Raw genomic sequence first — 17613 nt, 5'->3', positions numbered from 1 at the left:
ACATTGATCTACCTATTTATTAAACATAAATGTTTTTAATGAACTTAATAAAATATGGTTTTATTTTTTTTAGTTTATAATCAACTTCTTTAGTGTTCACTTCATCGTGTTCCGTTGTTTTATAATAATTCTTTATTCTTTGAATTAAAAATAGAATTGAAGTTTACTTAAAAGTTTTTTCTTACTCTATGATAAAAAACAATTGAAACACGAGGATTAAAAATTTAGTGCATTTAAATTAAATATTTTTTACTCTGTGATAAAAGATTTACAATTGGAAATTTTGGTGTTATCTTTAAATAATTTATAATTTTAATTACGTTAATTTGTTAAGTGGTTTTGTGTTGATAATTAATTTTTGTTAGTAGTGATTTATATAAATTAAATGGCGGATGATACAGTGATTGTTGTTAAAATGAAACCACCTGGTCGTAAACCATTTTTTTCATCGTGTTTTGAATTATATTCAAATAAACCTGATAAAGAGAATGGAAAAAAGGTTTGTCTAAAATTCATAAAAGTGTTTTGTATTTATTAAGTGGCTTGGATTATGATTAGAATTCTGTCTAGACCATGCACAAAACATCAGAATAATTTTTCAAGATTCATAAATCATATTCTATATCTTTAAGTTACGAGAATTTTGTCTTTTTTTAAGATGATTATCCAAAAGAAACAGTCATTGTTTTAGAGACACTTAATTTTTGCCAAATCTATGTGGTTTATGAAAAAGCTTTTATTTTTTAAAAAAAAAAAAAAAGATCGTGAGGTATCGTGGGCACTCGGTAGGAACTATATTTCTTTCGTACATTATAAATGTAGCGCTTCCTTTTTTTATTTTACAAGATATTTTTCTGAAAATTTAAGATATTAATTTAACATGTCAAATACTTGTTTGATTTAAATAATTTCATTATATAGCTACTTTTAGTTTTTACTGTATGAAATAATTGTAGTTTTAGTTTAAAAAAGACATTGTTCTGATTTAGTAGTCAACCCAATATGTAAGTACATTACGTTTGATTTGATGAGGATATTTATTATGACATAACATTAAAATTGCATTGTAATTACTTTAAATTAGCTATGTTTTCTTTAACTTCTGAAAACTTTCACAACTCAATCTTTTTAAATGATAAAAATATTTTTGCCTTTTCTCAAAATTCATGGCAACCTGAATCGATTAAAAAAGTTTTAGTTTCTTAGTTAACCTAGATGTCGATTTTTGGTGTCTGTTGGAATTTTTTTTGGTTTCTCCCAACCAGCAAACAAATATCGTACGATGAGGAACATAGTTCTAAAATACTCTGTCTAGTTTGAGGATGGTGAAAAATTGATACGCCGAAACATGCAATTTACTACAAAATAATGTTATTTCAAACAAAAGTTGTAGGTGGTATTTTTATTAGAAATATTATTGTCATTTAAAGTTTATGTCTCTCTCTGAAAGCTGATTTCGAGTACTGATTCCCATATATATACCAAGAACTTTTGTTTGAAACAATTTTTTCAAAAGACCTACGAATTTGGCACAAATCTGCAGATTATTTGCGCTTGTTATTCATACTAAAATGGTTGTTTCGGAAAAACCTGCCAACCGTCAGTGTATGTAATATTCACTGATTCAAAATATTCTAATGTTTTTTTGTAATATTCAAAATTCATGAATTTATGCTGTAAAGATGCGTTTCACATAAATTATGAAATATTTATTTGAATTTCATGCATAATATAAAATAAAAGTTGTATAAATTAATCGATTAAGTACAAACATATATGATAATTACTTTATGCAATCAGAAAAAAAATCAAAACTACCCACATCAACTTGTAATATTTATATTATTTTCGTAAAAAATCATTGCATACACCAGCTTAAAAAAATATACACTTACTTGAACACCAACGCAGTTTTTTTTTACCATTTCTAAGCGGTCTTTGCTTACTAAGTGTTGGTTTAAGCCTACACTTGTTAGTATTATATACGTTTTTTTATACTTTATCTAACTGTAATTTGAAATTGTTATTAATAAAAATATAATTATTATGTTTCGTTCATAAATAAATCTGGTTTTTTTAAAAAGTTACAAAGCGGAATGGGTAGGAACTGATTCTTTAAAATAAAATTGATAGATTAGTATTTTATTCGTATAGATAATGACCAGGAAATGGATATTAGACATGGTTTAATATTACGTTATAAATTTTGTAATTGAAATGGAAAATTTGGGTATCCTAAAATTATTGCAAAGTAGTAGGTATTAAATAAGTTGTTTTTTCAAGAATAGGAGATTTCTACGTTTACCATTTTTACAAAAATATTTAATTTATGGTTCAAAATGATGCTCGTAGATGGCGCAGTGAAATGTCAAAGACTAAATTTATTTTTTTTTTTAAATATATTTTTATAATTTATAGCTCATGTGTTAGTCTGATGTATGAGCTATATTATTGTTCAGTTTCATTCAAATCCATTCAGTAGTTCTTGTGTAAAAGCGTAACAAAGACACAAACAAACATGCTTACTTTCGCGCTTATAATGTATAGAGATAGGAATGATAAAAATTAATTCATCTTTTTTTTAAAAAATTAAGTGTTTGTACCTCTCTTTTTCAAAAACCATACAGTTAATCCCCATAAATTATACTTAATATGTGATTTCAAATCGTGCTGCGCTATGAGACTCTATTTTCACAATATTTTAATTGAAACGAACATGAGTTCAAAATAATCAAAATTGACAAAATTAAATCAAAAAAATATAATTAAAGATTTTATGTTTTAAAAACTATTAATAAGAAAATAAATTAAAATTAAATTTTTATATTGTAAATAATAATTTTTATTAAAACACAGGAAATAATATAATTTTCATTATATTTTTAATACTATAAGAGTATAAGTGAATGAAACAAAAAAAAATTGATAGCCGCCAGGCCAGACAATTATAATTAGCCGTATAAATAACCAAAAATTTGATTAATGTTATCATAATAATATTAAGAATTATGTATTTCCAAAAATAATTAAATTGTACATTATCAAATTCATTCAAGCAAACGCAATTACTTTTATAAAAAGCTGAAAACCCGTTGAAAAAAATACGAATACTTTTTATTGAATCACACATGTTTACACTATTCTTATCATAACAATTCGTTCAGGTTCTTTTCATAATTATTTAATGCTTATATTCATTTTTCGTGAATTTTATTAATATCTTTAAAAATTCTGAAGATATTTTGGAGCATCGAACATTCAACAATATCGTAAATATACCATAATAAATATATAAGTTAAATAAGAATTATTTACTTTATGAATTTTTCAAAACAACTGTTTTTTTGGGTATGTTTCGTAACTGTAAATGATTTTTTTAAAAATATTTTTTTTTATTATTAAAAAATATAATTTATTGTATAAAAATAAAGAATTCGACCCTGGTTTTCATGAATTTAGTTCATGTTTATTGAAATCTAGTTGGGGTCGAAATTTTAGCGCGAAATATTTTAGAATACCATGAAACTCGACGCTATGACAAGATATTTGATGAATATTTGCAAGACAAGAAAAATGGTGGGTATTTTTGTATTTAAAAAAAAGAAAAGAAAAAGAAAAGGAGTACCTTAACTAACCAATCCCTATATATTATAAATATGAAAGTAAGGATGTTTGTTTGTTTGTTTGTTTGTTTGTTACTCTTTCACGCAAACACTAGCGAATGGATTTGAATGAAACTGTACAACAATATAGCTCATTCATCAGAATAACATATGAGCTATAATTTATAAAGATATATTCGAAAAAAAAATGTATTTTACTGCTCTATGTATGACCATCATGGCCATCTTTTCTGAAATACTCAATGAATTATGACTATTTTATACCTAAACAAATTGAAAACTGTGCATATATTTTAACTGTGTAAAACAATCTCTTCGAGTGTTATGGAAGGGGGATAAGTGAGATTAAGAGAGGTGGAGGCCATAAACCGTTTGTTTTTACTTTTAAACCCAATGGAGCGGGCGGATATCAAGCTAGTTAAAAATAAATTTTGAAAACATCAGCTTTTTATTATTATTTAGTTCAATATTGTAATTAAACAAAATCACTTAATAATTAACATTGAAAATCAAAAGTAAGTAATTTAAAAAAATGTTGCCTAACAATAAAAATATTATTAAAAAATCTATTTTAAGAAGATGTATGACAAATATAAAAAACATTTTTTAATTTATTTTCGTGATTAATTTCTATTTAATTGGATTCAAGTACAAAGTACATAACATGCATGCATACAAAAAAAATAATAATTTTAGACACCTGAGTTTGTGTTAATTTTAAATAACCATCTAATTATTTTTGTGTAAGAGAAAATATACCCAATAGAACAATACAAAAATTTCACTTTAAAAAATGAATTAAATCCCTTGGGCATCATAATAAAATCAAATCAGCAAAAAATGTATCTCAATTTAGTTACTTTCCTACTTAATTTAAAGCAATATTCTGGTCTATAAATTGGAAGAAATGGATTTTTTTGTTTTTTGCACATCTTTAAAGGTCAGACCCTTGAGAATATGCCCTTAAACGAATTTTTCAAAATTCTAATTATTTTCGGAGATAAAACTGTTTTCTGGTAACGAAGTTCGAATTGATCGTTCTGTACTGGGAGCTTCAGAAATAACTTTGCAAAACATTGCATATGAAGTAGAAGAATGCCCAATATATGGATCTGGGATCGCCGATTAATCCAAAGGGAGTAATATTATTATCCGAGCTACTCTGCCGGAATTGTCTCTCAAACTTAAAACGTGTTTTTTTTTTTAACTGTATATTTTCGAGGTGGGTGACACGAAGTTTAACGCGATCGATTTCCTTTGAAATTTGGTGGGAATCTTTTTTATAAATCACTTTATTGCCTGAAACTTGGATTTTAAAAATTTTCAGTATTTTTAAAAAATTTGAAAAAGTGAAAAAAAGTTCAAAGTTGGACAAACTTTTGTAGTACAAAATATTTATGCATTTTTTAATCAATTATCTTTTTATTTTATACAATTTTATGAGACAAACACTTTAAAATTTTAAGTTTCTACTTGTTGCAAATAAGCCCAAGAAATTTTCGGTAGCTTTTTACTTATAACTTTTTGTGAAAGGAGCTTGTTGTTTTTTCACATACAAATATTTTTTGACAACCACATCGAAATTAACACCAACAATCAATCAATAAATTAACAAGTGTGCAAAAAAAAGTAAAAAACTCACTGCAAACAAGAGCCAATAAAAAATTAATAAGTGCAAAAAACTTTCTATACCTTCCATATAAAACAAATATTGTTTGTTTATTTTTTTTAAATAAAATATTTGACACAGTTTTATTGCAGAGAAGCGAATCAAACTTAAATCTTATGATCATATATTTTTTATGGGTAAAGTAAATTATGGGATGGGAGTTGTTTTATTATAATCACGTCAAGTTACAAAAATCACGACAATCAGCTGTGAAGTTGTTTTTTATAGGTAATACAAAATATGTATTTGAGAATCATCAACATAAGTTATTTGAATTATTTGTTCGAGCGGAGTTGGCACTCTTCGTCGTCAGGCCTAACATAGGTTTATGGAAGAAATTTTTAATTTTAATTTTTAAGAACTACACAAATTGATAAAATACGAAAATAATTTATATTATGAATCTGTTGAACATTTTCAACCCCCGAACCAAAAAAAGAGGCGTTAAGTTTGACCGATATGTGTGTTTGTCTGGCTGTGGCATCGTAGCGCCTAAGCGCATGAACCGATTTGGATTTTTTTGTTTCAAGTATTGTTCAAAGGTAATTTAATGGGAAGTGTTCTTAGCTATATGTAAGTGCGAGTTTAGGGTTCCGTACTCGGAACAACTAAAAAATAGGCGATGGTTCTCAAAATCGGGTCATTTTGGAGAAGGCTCTAAGGAAAAAGGTAATTTAATAGAGAGTATTCTGAGATACTTTTCAAGTGCGAGTTTAGGGTTCCCTACCCGAAAAATTTCTCGGGATTTTTTAAATTTTGTAAATTTCACTCGTTTAAGATGTTTTGAATCCAAAAAAGACACAAATCATATGCAAATTAACTCCAGATTTATAGCCTTTATAATATGGCATTTGCATTTATTCTGAATCCGTAATCATCAATTTGAAATTGTATAAAGTTAATTATTTTGAAAACTACACTTCTCATATCATTTTTAAGATTATTTTCATAATTTATGAACCAAAACGCTATAATAACATGTTTTAGGTACCCCAGAAAAATTTGAGCAAATTTTTGTAGTATACAATCCGTTAAAAATCTTTTCTAAAGGTAATTTGAACCTAAGGAAAACGAAAATCAAGTGTAAATTATTGTCAAATTTATAGGTTTTAAGATATGGCTTGGCTTGTACATTCATTCTGAATTCGTAATTTGATCCGAGATCGTAACAAGCCAATTATATTGAAAATTATAATTCTCTTTAAATTTTTTAATAAATTTTCATAATTTGTGACTCAAAGTAGTATAAAATCACCAATTTCATCAACATCAGAGACAAAATATATTTCCGGATTTTTTTAATTTTACTATCCCTTGAAAAAATTTAAGATATCGGGAAAATATTTTAAAATGATTTTTGTTTAGAGTAGAAGAAGGTTTAAAGTTCACAGATATTGAGTTTATTTACACGATTTGCTGTGATTGTACCTTGTTTGTGAATGTACAACTTGTTTCTATATATAATATTTTATTTGATATCATGATAGTGGAATTTAACAGCCTACGGCTCTAAACCGTCCATGCAATTCTCTTTTTTAAGATTCGCACATCTATGGTAGGTACATTGCCTGTGATTCATTCTGTATGGTTAAAACCTAGGTTCATTCTGAAATTCCATGCCATTATTATTAAAATAATTATATACAGACGAAGTCAAAACAAAAACATATTTTAAGTCATTTAGATACATATTTTCAAAACTTATAACTTAACCACAAAGGTCATGTTATGACGGTTAAAAGTAATGTTACCTTACTTCATCATAGCTTGATTTATGATTTTATTAAAAATTAATAAAAATATTGTATTGAAATTAGATTTAATCTCAGTGGCGTAACGTATATTTAGTATATAACCCCACTTTTCTTTACGAATGCTCATGTCATGACCATATTTTATCATAGTATCATTTATGATTTTATTAAAAATTATAAAAATATTATATAGAAATTAGATTTAATATCAGTGGCGTAACTTATATTTAGTACATAACCTCACATTTCTTTACGAATCCTCATGCCATGACCATCTTTCAAGGTTTCTACTGTTTTGAAATAGCAGAAAAAATAATTTGGAACAATACAAACTGACTATCGATAAACTCGATTATTCAAAAACGAATAGAAAGACTGTGAGCTGAATGTTTTGTCAACAGCAGGCTAAACAAGAAAATTTTCGTACGTAAAGGATAAAACTCGTCCTTCGTGAAATTAGTTGTCAAAATGTATACATGTCTTAAACTATAATTTCTAACAATAATAAGGGATTGGACGAAGTTTTTTATATCACTTCAGATGAAGAACTCTCACTTCACGAATAGAAAAGTGAAGTTGATTTTTAAAAATATTTACCAGTATGCAAAATATGAACTTTTAAAATTCCCAATTAAACAAAGAAGAAGATACCCATTAGTGACGTTATGCGTGGGTATCGCCATAGAGATTACATATAAACCTTTCTTATGCTAAAAGGAGATGGACAACCTTTGAAAGCAATCTTTGATTGCTTATAACTTCGCCGTTTTTTTATCAATTTTAATTTAACTTTCAAATTTTGTCATGATATCAAGTCTAGTTTTACATTTTTACGGGTAATATGGCCAATTCGACATCAGGGTTATCTCCTATTCTTAACGTACTGTCTTGTAAAAAATATACATTTTATAGCAAACAGATGTTTACAAAGTTTCAAATTACGATAATAAACAAGCACAGGTAATATTGAAAGTGCATTGATTTCGATGAAAGAATTTAAATTGATGTAATATGAACGCATCCACATAACCAATTGTCGATCATGCGCATCGATAATAATAATAATAAAACTAGCGCTATGTAAAATATTCAATAAATAAAACAAATTCCATTCTTCATTGGATAGAAATTCTTCTTTTAAAGGTAAAATTCTTTGCTTCATCAATTTTTATATTTTATTATATAGTCTTTTTGATACAATAGATTTAAAAAAAACTAAAATTATTGAAAGTTTAAATAAAGAATGCAGTTATTATTATTCAAAATCCTCGAGTGCTAAATTTTTATCCATTAAATTCTAAATTTTTTGGATAAATATCTTTATTGATGCAACCGCTGCAATTGATTTATGTAATAGGGCTTTTCATTTTAAAATCACGATTCACATTTGTTTCGTACTAAATGATTTATAACCATATGTGATAAAATGCGTAACAAATATCTTCTATCTTAGTCCTACTTATTGCTGTCAGTACGAAAAAATAAATTCTGCACTTGCGCATATGACATGATGAAAAGGTCTATTGATGCAATTAATTTATGTAACATTTTATGTCGTATGAAGTATTTATTTTGCAAGAAACTACTGCGCATCCATATACAATCAAGTTTGCCGTTCGTTCTATTTTCCAAAATTCTGGACGTAAGGTAACAAGCGATTACGTTTAATTTTACAATAGCTTTACTACTACAGTAGAACCTGCATTCATTGTTAGCTTAATTTGAGAATTTAATTCGAAAAACTTGACAAGGTGAATTTTGTATTTCTAAATTCATGAGAAATCTGTTTTATTATGTTTAAGTCAAGTATTTGAGACCTCAATAATTCGAAATTGATTAATTATTTTATTTGTTGATAACTCGAAGCTTGACGTGAGATTCTAATTTAGAGAGAATCGAGGTTTTACTAGCAACGTCCCCACTTTCACCCCTCTCCCCATACCCCCTCGCGTAGAGGTTACAGTTTTGTAATGTACGCATCATGCTCTTTTATTTAACACTCCACTTGGGTATTGAAAATATTCGATTATTCATCCTCAAGTTCTCGCTCCACCTTTCCATCCCCCGAAAGTTAAAAATAGATAAAATCAATCCTTGAAGCTGGTTGTATATCTTGTCAATATTTAAGCTTAATCCATGCACAATAAATTTTTGAAGCACATCCCTTTCAATCCCTATTTCAACCCCTTACTTAACTATATTATGCATGTATTATACATAAAGACCTTCCTCTTGATCTACTCTATCTATTAAAAAAACCTCATCAAAATCCGTTGCGTATCAAAGTATACATAGGGATTATGGGTAGACAGACGGAAGCGACTCTGTTTTATACTATGTATTGATGGTTAGCTTGTTAGAAAAATAAAAGAAACTGAAGAATTTATTGTTTTATAAAGAAACAGTTCGATCTGGTAGAATGATTTTGAAAAAAAAAAAGTATTTTTAGTTAACGTTAACAAAATTTTTGATATTCAACATAAATTACACATGTAATTATAGTGTATGATAGTGGCACGCTTTAAAGACTTTGTACTAGACATAAAGAATTTGATAGAACCTTTTTTAAATAAGAATGGACCGGGCAGGACGCGGAGCCGCATATGTGGTATATTATTTAAAAAAAATTAATTAACTTTTTTTTTTATACAAAAGAGGGTGTTTATGAATAACAGGATGGTAATTTTATGTTTTTATTCAAAATTCTTTTAATCTAATCTACAAATAATTTTAGAAAACGATAAAAATCTTCTGGCTTTTATAAAAATGAAACTCAAAGAGAAAAAATTTCGACTGTAAATATTCGATTTTCGAGAGGATAGTTTTACAAATTTTTAGCATCAGTCTTGCAGATTTATAACAATTAAAAATTTTATTAAATTAAAAAAAGTAATTTGAATATTCAAATTTTGGAAAAGCATTAGATAGCTAATTTGAATATCAAACTCAATAAGCCATACATTTAAGTGAAAACTTAGTTTTAATACCAACTCTAGTAATAATAAATTCAATGATAATTAAATTGAAGTTTCGTGTATATTATATTAATTTATTAGTAATTAACATCTAGTTAACGAAAAAAAAGAATTATTATTATATTTTTTATTATTAGAGAGCACTTTCTTTATATTAATATTTGAACAGATATTATTAATAGAAAAAAAAAACTATCTAATTATCTGTTTATTTTCTAAAATATATCATCAATAATCATTATCTTTTAATTTACAACATATTTAATGGGTTTTACATTAAGAACATTTGTTTTTACGCCAAGAAAAAAAGTTCATAGAGAATATTTAAAAAAATTCAAGATTTATTCAGAAAATAGTTTTGCCATGCGATAACAGATGACTTAGAATTGAACTGCGATAACAGACTAAGTTTAAGAAAGCATTGAATAAATAAATAAATATTATGAAATCAAAGTAATTTACAACATTACTGTTCAAATGTAGGAACTGTCTAATAATAAAAGAGTTTTACCTCCATGCCTCAGACATCTATAATATATAGGAGACTTTCTATAGATATAGATAGTCACTCATCACGATATCTCTGGAACTATAAGACCTAGAGACTTGAAATTTGGCAGGAATATTCCTTTTGCCAAGTAGAGGTCAGCTAAGAACGGATTTTACGAAATTCCACCCACAAGGGGGGTTGCGGGGGTGTTCATGAATAAAAAATTCATATTTTTCAATTATGGCTTTTAATAGTTCAAAACTTGGTCAGAATGTTTTAAATTACATTTAGAAATTTTTTTAACCTTCGGAGGGTAGAAAGGTGTAGCGAGAAAGTGGGAAGGAAATATCGAATATTTACAAATATACCTAAGTGGGGTATCAAATAAAAGAGCATGACGTGTACATTACAAAACTGTTATCCAACGCAAGGAAATGTGGAGGGAGGGGTGCAAGTGGGGATGTTGCCCAGAAAACGGGTATATTTTACGCCACGCAAAGCGGGCGGGAAACACCTAGTACATTTATAATAGAAGCCACTCACATCATTTTTTTAATCTTTATTTATTTAAACTACATTCGAATACATATACAATTAAATTTTTTGATGTGGGTGGAGTTGGTTACTTCATTCTTATCCAAGCGATGCCAGAGTTATCAATTTACTGTCCCATTAATTATAATTTATTAGACTGTCGCTGCCTGGATTCGAACCCGCAATCACTCAGGCTAAGTAGTCAAACAGTTAAAGGCGATGGCGCCTTACTTAGTCGGTTTCGGTCAACTGTCTTATAAAAAATAGTCCATTCTTTGAATGGTCTAGTCATTCCTTAGACCACGGCTGTTTTTTAAAGTTTTATACATGCTTATGACTACCATATTGACTGCTTGCCTTTCTTAGTGATTTTCCCAATAGCGTAAAGAAGAGAAAAGTATGTATATTTGAGAATAAAAAAACAAAAATTCCGAGCGCAGGAGCTGCGTTAGTTAAGCGAATTCCCTCAGAAATTAAACGATTGAAAATAGTTCCATTTCCATTGACAATTCGCTAAAAGAGTAAATGCCGCAAGTGGCAGTTTTAATCAACGACTTAGCTTTACTGTGAGCTTTGGATCATGAATTGAAATTTCGGATACTACATCATGACAATGAATGTACTATCGTATCACGGATATATTTGAAGGGGTTGACTACAAGCCTTTCCATTTCCTGTTAGTTAAAGCACTTGTGATTATTTTAAGCAATACTGATATATAGATGCATATAATTGTTTTAACGGTTTCCTTCAACCCGCATAAATAAATATCATAAATAACATTAAAACTTTTAATTTGAACTCATATCAAAAAGCAGTTCAAGTTCAGTAAACATGTAAATTCGCCACGTGCCGTGTGTGCCATTAGAACGAATCAAGCAGCCATTTTTGGTGCTACTATTCAAGCCAATAAGTAATATAATCATCAAACCATAAAGTATAACTTATCATTTTTAATAATAAACAATAAAACATTACCTATTAACTAGTAGGGTTACCAGCAACACTTAAGAAATATTGTACGTTATGCTACGATTAATTAACAGATGGTATTTCTTAATGATATACTTATTATAAAAAGGACACAATGGCAGTTTATTATGGAGAAAAAGATGGTTACTCAGTTTTTAATATATCTCCAACTGATTAAATAATATTTAAAAAAAATATGATTATCATAATGCACGGTATAGTAGGTATCATGAACCATGACGAACGGTTTCCTCCGCGTGGTTAGTTACGCTTCAAAACGAATTACTGTACCATATTGCATGCGTGTGTTTTAGTTACAATTGTTTTGTCTTAAGAAGAAGAAATTAACTTTGCTAAACTTAACGTACAAAGTCTAATCTGATAAAAAATATGTGTTCGTTATTAAAACAAATTATACTAACAAAGATAGGACCCAGAATGGATCCTTGCGGAACACCATAAGTTGAACATTCAAAAAAAAATTAAAACGTTAAATTATCTGGTATCTGGTACCAAGCCCTTACAAAATACAAAGGCATTTTAACTCTAAACGTTATAAAAATCAATATCGTTTATGTTCCATTAAGGTAGTACGAGCGCCAAGGCAAGTTTAGACTTACGGTTGAAATGATTTGTACCTTATTTTTAACTTTGGTGATGAATTTTGTTATAACTTCGTAAATGTAGACGAAAAATAAGAATAAAATTTTTCGATATCTGTCTTGGTTTTCGAAATATTGAAAGTACATAATAAAACAAAATTTTCAATTTTCGATATTTTAAAACTTACAGATATCGAAAAATTGTATTCTTATTTTTCGTCTTTTATTGTCAAGTTATATCATAAATCAACATCAAATTTGAAAATATATATTTTTTAATTTGTGTCTCCACTATCGTGCTCATACATCCTTAATTAATCGGACACAACGGATTTTTTTTTTCAATAATTTAATAAGGATTTGACCTTAAATAGTTTACATTTCCATCGACGATTTTTGGAGAAATCTATGAAAACATATCATCCATCTACCGTTTTACCATAAAACCAATGTTTTCCTACTTTTAAAGTTATTTAGTTATTTAAAAAAAATCAGTCCTTTTATCCAAAATTGCCCTGGCCCTCGTACATTCTTAAATTTACTGCTATCTAGTAACAAGCACTTACAAAGGTATTTTAACTAAACATTATCAAAATCTAAAACAATATCGTTTATGTTTTGTAATTGTACAATTAAATATTATTTAAAATAGTCATGTATAATTCAACTATAAAACTATTGCAATGAGATTTGTTTATTATTTTCCTCCAACAGTCACTGAACTAACTCAGACCAAGTGAGCTCAGCCTGCTATCATCACCACATACTCAGCTTCATCTTCTTGAACATAATTTAATTTTTTATAATGCGAATAAACACACACATTATTATTAAAGATACAAACATATTAAAATAAAATGTTATTAGAATAACTAAATATTTTTATATAAAGTTCATTGGAGCAGAAGATATTAAAAGGTTAATTGAATCATGTCAAATAGAACGTAAGAGGAATGTTTTAGTTTAGTTGGTGCGATTAAAAAAGATGCATATAATAAAATATAGACTGGGGGATACTGGCATCAAGTTTCAAATTATTTGTTACACGTATGTCGACCATTAATTAGTTGAAATGTAAATTATAATCCCAACAAATCACTGGTTGTCATGGCATTATCGCAGGAAAAAAGGGATTTTTTGACAAGTATTTTTCGAACAGTTATTCACGAAAATTATCAATCCATATTTGGATCATCGGAAAAGTATAACCTGATTTGCATGATTGACTGGTCCAAAATTAAGTCTGTTACAAGTTCTTTAGTCCTCCAGACCATCATTTTCCTTTTTGTAATTATTGCATCTAACCTATTAATTGTCCCCATAATTGTAACAAATGATTTGAAATTTCGTAACAGTGTTTCCAAGTCTATTATAAAAACATGTAGATGATGGTATTTTAAAAGTGGAAAAATAAATAACACACGCCTTGTTATTTGTTTATTATATAAAATCATTTTATTTTCATGATTCTGAAACACAATGATGGTTAAAAAAATGATTTTGTTTTCAATTGTTTTTTTTTTTTCATCTTAGCATGTTGATAACCTTTTGTTTTTCTTGGATAGGATGGGTGTGAATATGAATATATCGGTCAATGGTATCTTGATGATTTTATAACATACCCAGAAGCAAAATGAAATATTAAATCAATGCAACCTTTCAAAAAAATTGGGCATATCTATTTTTGGAAAATTTTCTTGATAAGAATTTCGAAAGGAACTCATTCCATTTAAGCCTCAATTCACACTGTTCGGAGTACTTTCGTACCCAAAACAGCAGCACCCCCAATGTTGTGGCTGATATCTCAGTAATCATATTAAAACATACTTACGCGAAGAATCGCAAGGAATGTCCTTTTAATTACTCTTTTACAAAAGTTGACTTTTTATTATCCAGAGAGAAAACCTGAACTTAAAATGAAGTGGTAAATTAATATAAGGTATAAAAAAGACTGGGGCCTATAATGGATCCTTGTGGAACACAATAACTTTCTTTAGAATGGCATTATTTTTTTAAGACATTCAATAATTCAATTCAATAAACGATAATCAATTTTTGTGAATCTATATGGATATTACTTTTGAAATACAATGTAATCTTCTTAAGAGTTTTATCACATGGTGAAGATACTAAGTAAGACAAAAAAATAAATAAAACTGAATGATTTTTTAAAACATAGAGCATAAAATATGTAGAAAGCCTTCCCACGAATATGAAATACCATACACTGTTATTTGTGTACACAACATTACAAGTTTATAATAAAAATTATATGTGTACACAAGATGTGTAATCGATCATTGGTCATAGAAAAAAATTGTAAGAGAAATAGTATTATAAAAGCATGAAACAAGAAGATACTGTCGAGGCAAGAACCCATAGAGCTGAGTTAACTAACAAAGTAGTCAGTTTTTCTGTCGAGATTACACCCAAGATAGATAAATCAAAAAAATTCCATCCTCCAAACACGTGCTTTTGGGATATTCTGAAATTAAGAAGGTAGTATGTAAGATTTTTTAGATGGAATTAAACTAGTTCTACGTTTCATATGTATCGTATACGAAGAATAAATAAAATATTGGCATCGTATATGAAGAACCTAAGGCATCATTACACAACCAGTACTATTTACAACAATTTACTCACTCTCTGTACTATGACACTGTGACAACATCATACAAAACACAGAGCACATTATACCATTGCTGTGAACAATTTTTTTTTTATTTTATTCTGCTGACAAAATAATTGAAGTACAAAACAAAACAAAAAAACTATTTCATGACCATCAAAGAATAGTAAAAAATATAGTTGTTTTTTAATCTTGATATCCGTATCACATTCTCTCATATTAACAGATTTATATGTAACTTTTTGGAGTAGAATTTTGTAACAATTTCTTTTTGATTATGTAATATAATCTGTATGATAAAAAAATTGTTTATACTATATAGTATATCGGAAGTAAACGTGTGAAAATGTTGTAATATGAGATTTTCAACAACAAAAATTTATCTGGATAATCTTTTTGCTTGGTAATTTTCAATCAAATTCGATGATATTTTGTACATTTATTCCAAATTCAATTCGTGAGATTTAGTCTTGAATAAAAAATTCAAATTTCATAGACAACAGATCCCACAGAAAGCAAAATGGTAGGCTCGCCTAGTTCAAGCAGAGGTATTGATTGCAAATAAATTTCGATTTATTATTGATCTTATCTTTACATTAATTTGATTGCTGAGATAAACCGATTTCAATTTAATCAATTCAGAAACTCCGGTCACCAAATTCGTACCTAAGGTAAAGCATGCTAAGGCAGCTGCACTCTCCCTGTACTTGGAATTACTGATTTCTTTGGCTAAGTATGTGTTTATGCCAAAATAGTGTTGAATTTATACTAACAACACTTAATTGCCCCACATAGTTAATTTACCCCATCCTTTTGAATCAAAAACTAGGTACACGGTAAGAAATTCATGGCATTTATTACAATGCTGGTATGGTATAGAGACACATACTCAAAAAGTATCTGATAATACTTTATATAATATTGCTGTAAGATCCATAACTAAGGCGTTATCTACAATACTATATGGTATAAAAAATTTGTCGCCACTTATATGATTAAATAGTAAGTTCAACTCGACAGTATGGTCTTGAGCCCCATACTGCATTGCAGATGTCGTAATACTACTTGTTTTTCCCGCTATCGTTTTCGGTGCGTTTCTCAATATGCATTATTGAGCAACGATCCTATTAAATATATGTGTAAACGCTATGTTTGTTGTCACACTGCTCGTCACTCTATTATTCTTAATCTATTTTGTCATTTTAATAAATATTGCTGGTATGCCATTAGTAGCATCAGTGACATTACAGTGTTAAATAGTATTATTCATCAGAAGCATTGTAGATGTTACCAATCAGTAAGGGCCTGACACCCATACTGTCATCGGATCCTGAGCCCTAACTGTTGCATATGTTCTGATTTAATGGTAAAATCATCTATTTTTGAAATTACTGTCTTTTGAAGTGAGATCTACCTTCGGACAAAATTTCAATTTTCTGAGCCTTAAAATTTTTATAAGTTAGGGCAATATAATCTTGCCTTTCCCTTTTCTGTTAATTTCAACAGAGACGTAAAATGTGAACCAAATATTAATAATCCAGTTTTAATATTTAATGCCAAACATGTATTCTTTTTAACAACACCAAAAACCATATTCATCTTATCAATAAATCTTTTTGCCAAAAATTAAAGGTGACAGCTTCTTTAAAATAATAATAAATTTTCGAAATACTTCACTTCATCATCGTGTGAGGTATCATCGAATTAAAAAACACAAAATATGCGATAACCACATTCTTTTTTTGGCTACAAATAATTTAAAATTTGTCATGTTTTGATTAATGAAGAATTTTATTTATAAAAAGAACAATTTCTCATAAAAAATATTTATAATTTTAAAATAATTTTTTTAAATTATAATAAAAATAAAATTGCACTATTGTTTGGACTTTTCATTAAAAATAATTATGATTACCACAAATACTTTGCGGGAGACGAAGATTTAATACGTATTATTATTTCTTTCTAGCAAATAATCATTTTATTATTTCAATTTTCAAACTTGAAGGTTAAACAAATTTTAAATGTTTTAAATAGTTATAATTATTTTTTATTATTTATTTTACATAATTAAAATGTTTTTTATTTTATTCTTTACAGATTTATCCAGATCCTGAATCGGAGAAGGCGATTATGGGATCAGTTGTATATTGTATTCATCATAAAGAAGGTTGTAAATGGTCAGATGAACTTCGTAGACTAAAGGTATGTACTAAAATTTGTTACAATTTTCATTTTTTCAAAAACCAATAAATCGGCCGATACCTATTTTCAATTTTGTCTAAATTCCTGGTTTCTATCCCTAGACATTTATAACAATTGTCTGACTTGCCAAGTTTGAAAGTTTTGCCTGAAAAAGTTT

At 27.8% G+C, this 17613-nt stretch overlaps 1 protein-coding gene across 4 annotated transcripts in view; it reads left to right on the top strand.

Moving 5' to 3' along the window:
- The window catches only part of LOC123295434 (TNF receptor-associated factor 4), a 149850-nt gene that overhangs the window by 125795 nt on the left and 6442 nt on the right, over positions 1–17613 (top strand). For 3 of the 4 annotated variants that reach the window (XM_044876782.1, XM_044876783.1, XM_044876780.1), the window contains one exon: positions 17352–17456. In XM_044876782.1, the coding sequence (XP_044732717.1) occupies positions 17352–17456 (105 nt within the window). Of the gene's footprint in view, positions 1–367; positions 500–17351; positions 17457–17613 lie in introns of those variants that run through there. The other variant, XM_044876781.1, reaches the window with a different exon arrangement.

This window comes from Chrysoperla carnea, chromosome 3 (genome assembly GCF_905475395.1).
Source record: "Chrysoperla carnea chromosome 3, inChrCarn1.1, whole genome shotgun sequence".
NCBI lineage: Eukaryota > Metazoa > Arthropoda > Insecta > Neuroptera > Chrysopidae > Chrysoperla > Chrysoperla carnea.
This window is presented reverse-complemented; position numbering and strand designations above follow the sequence as displayed.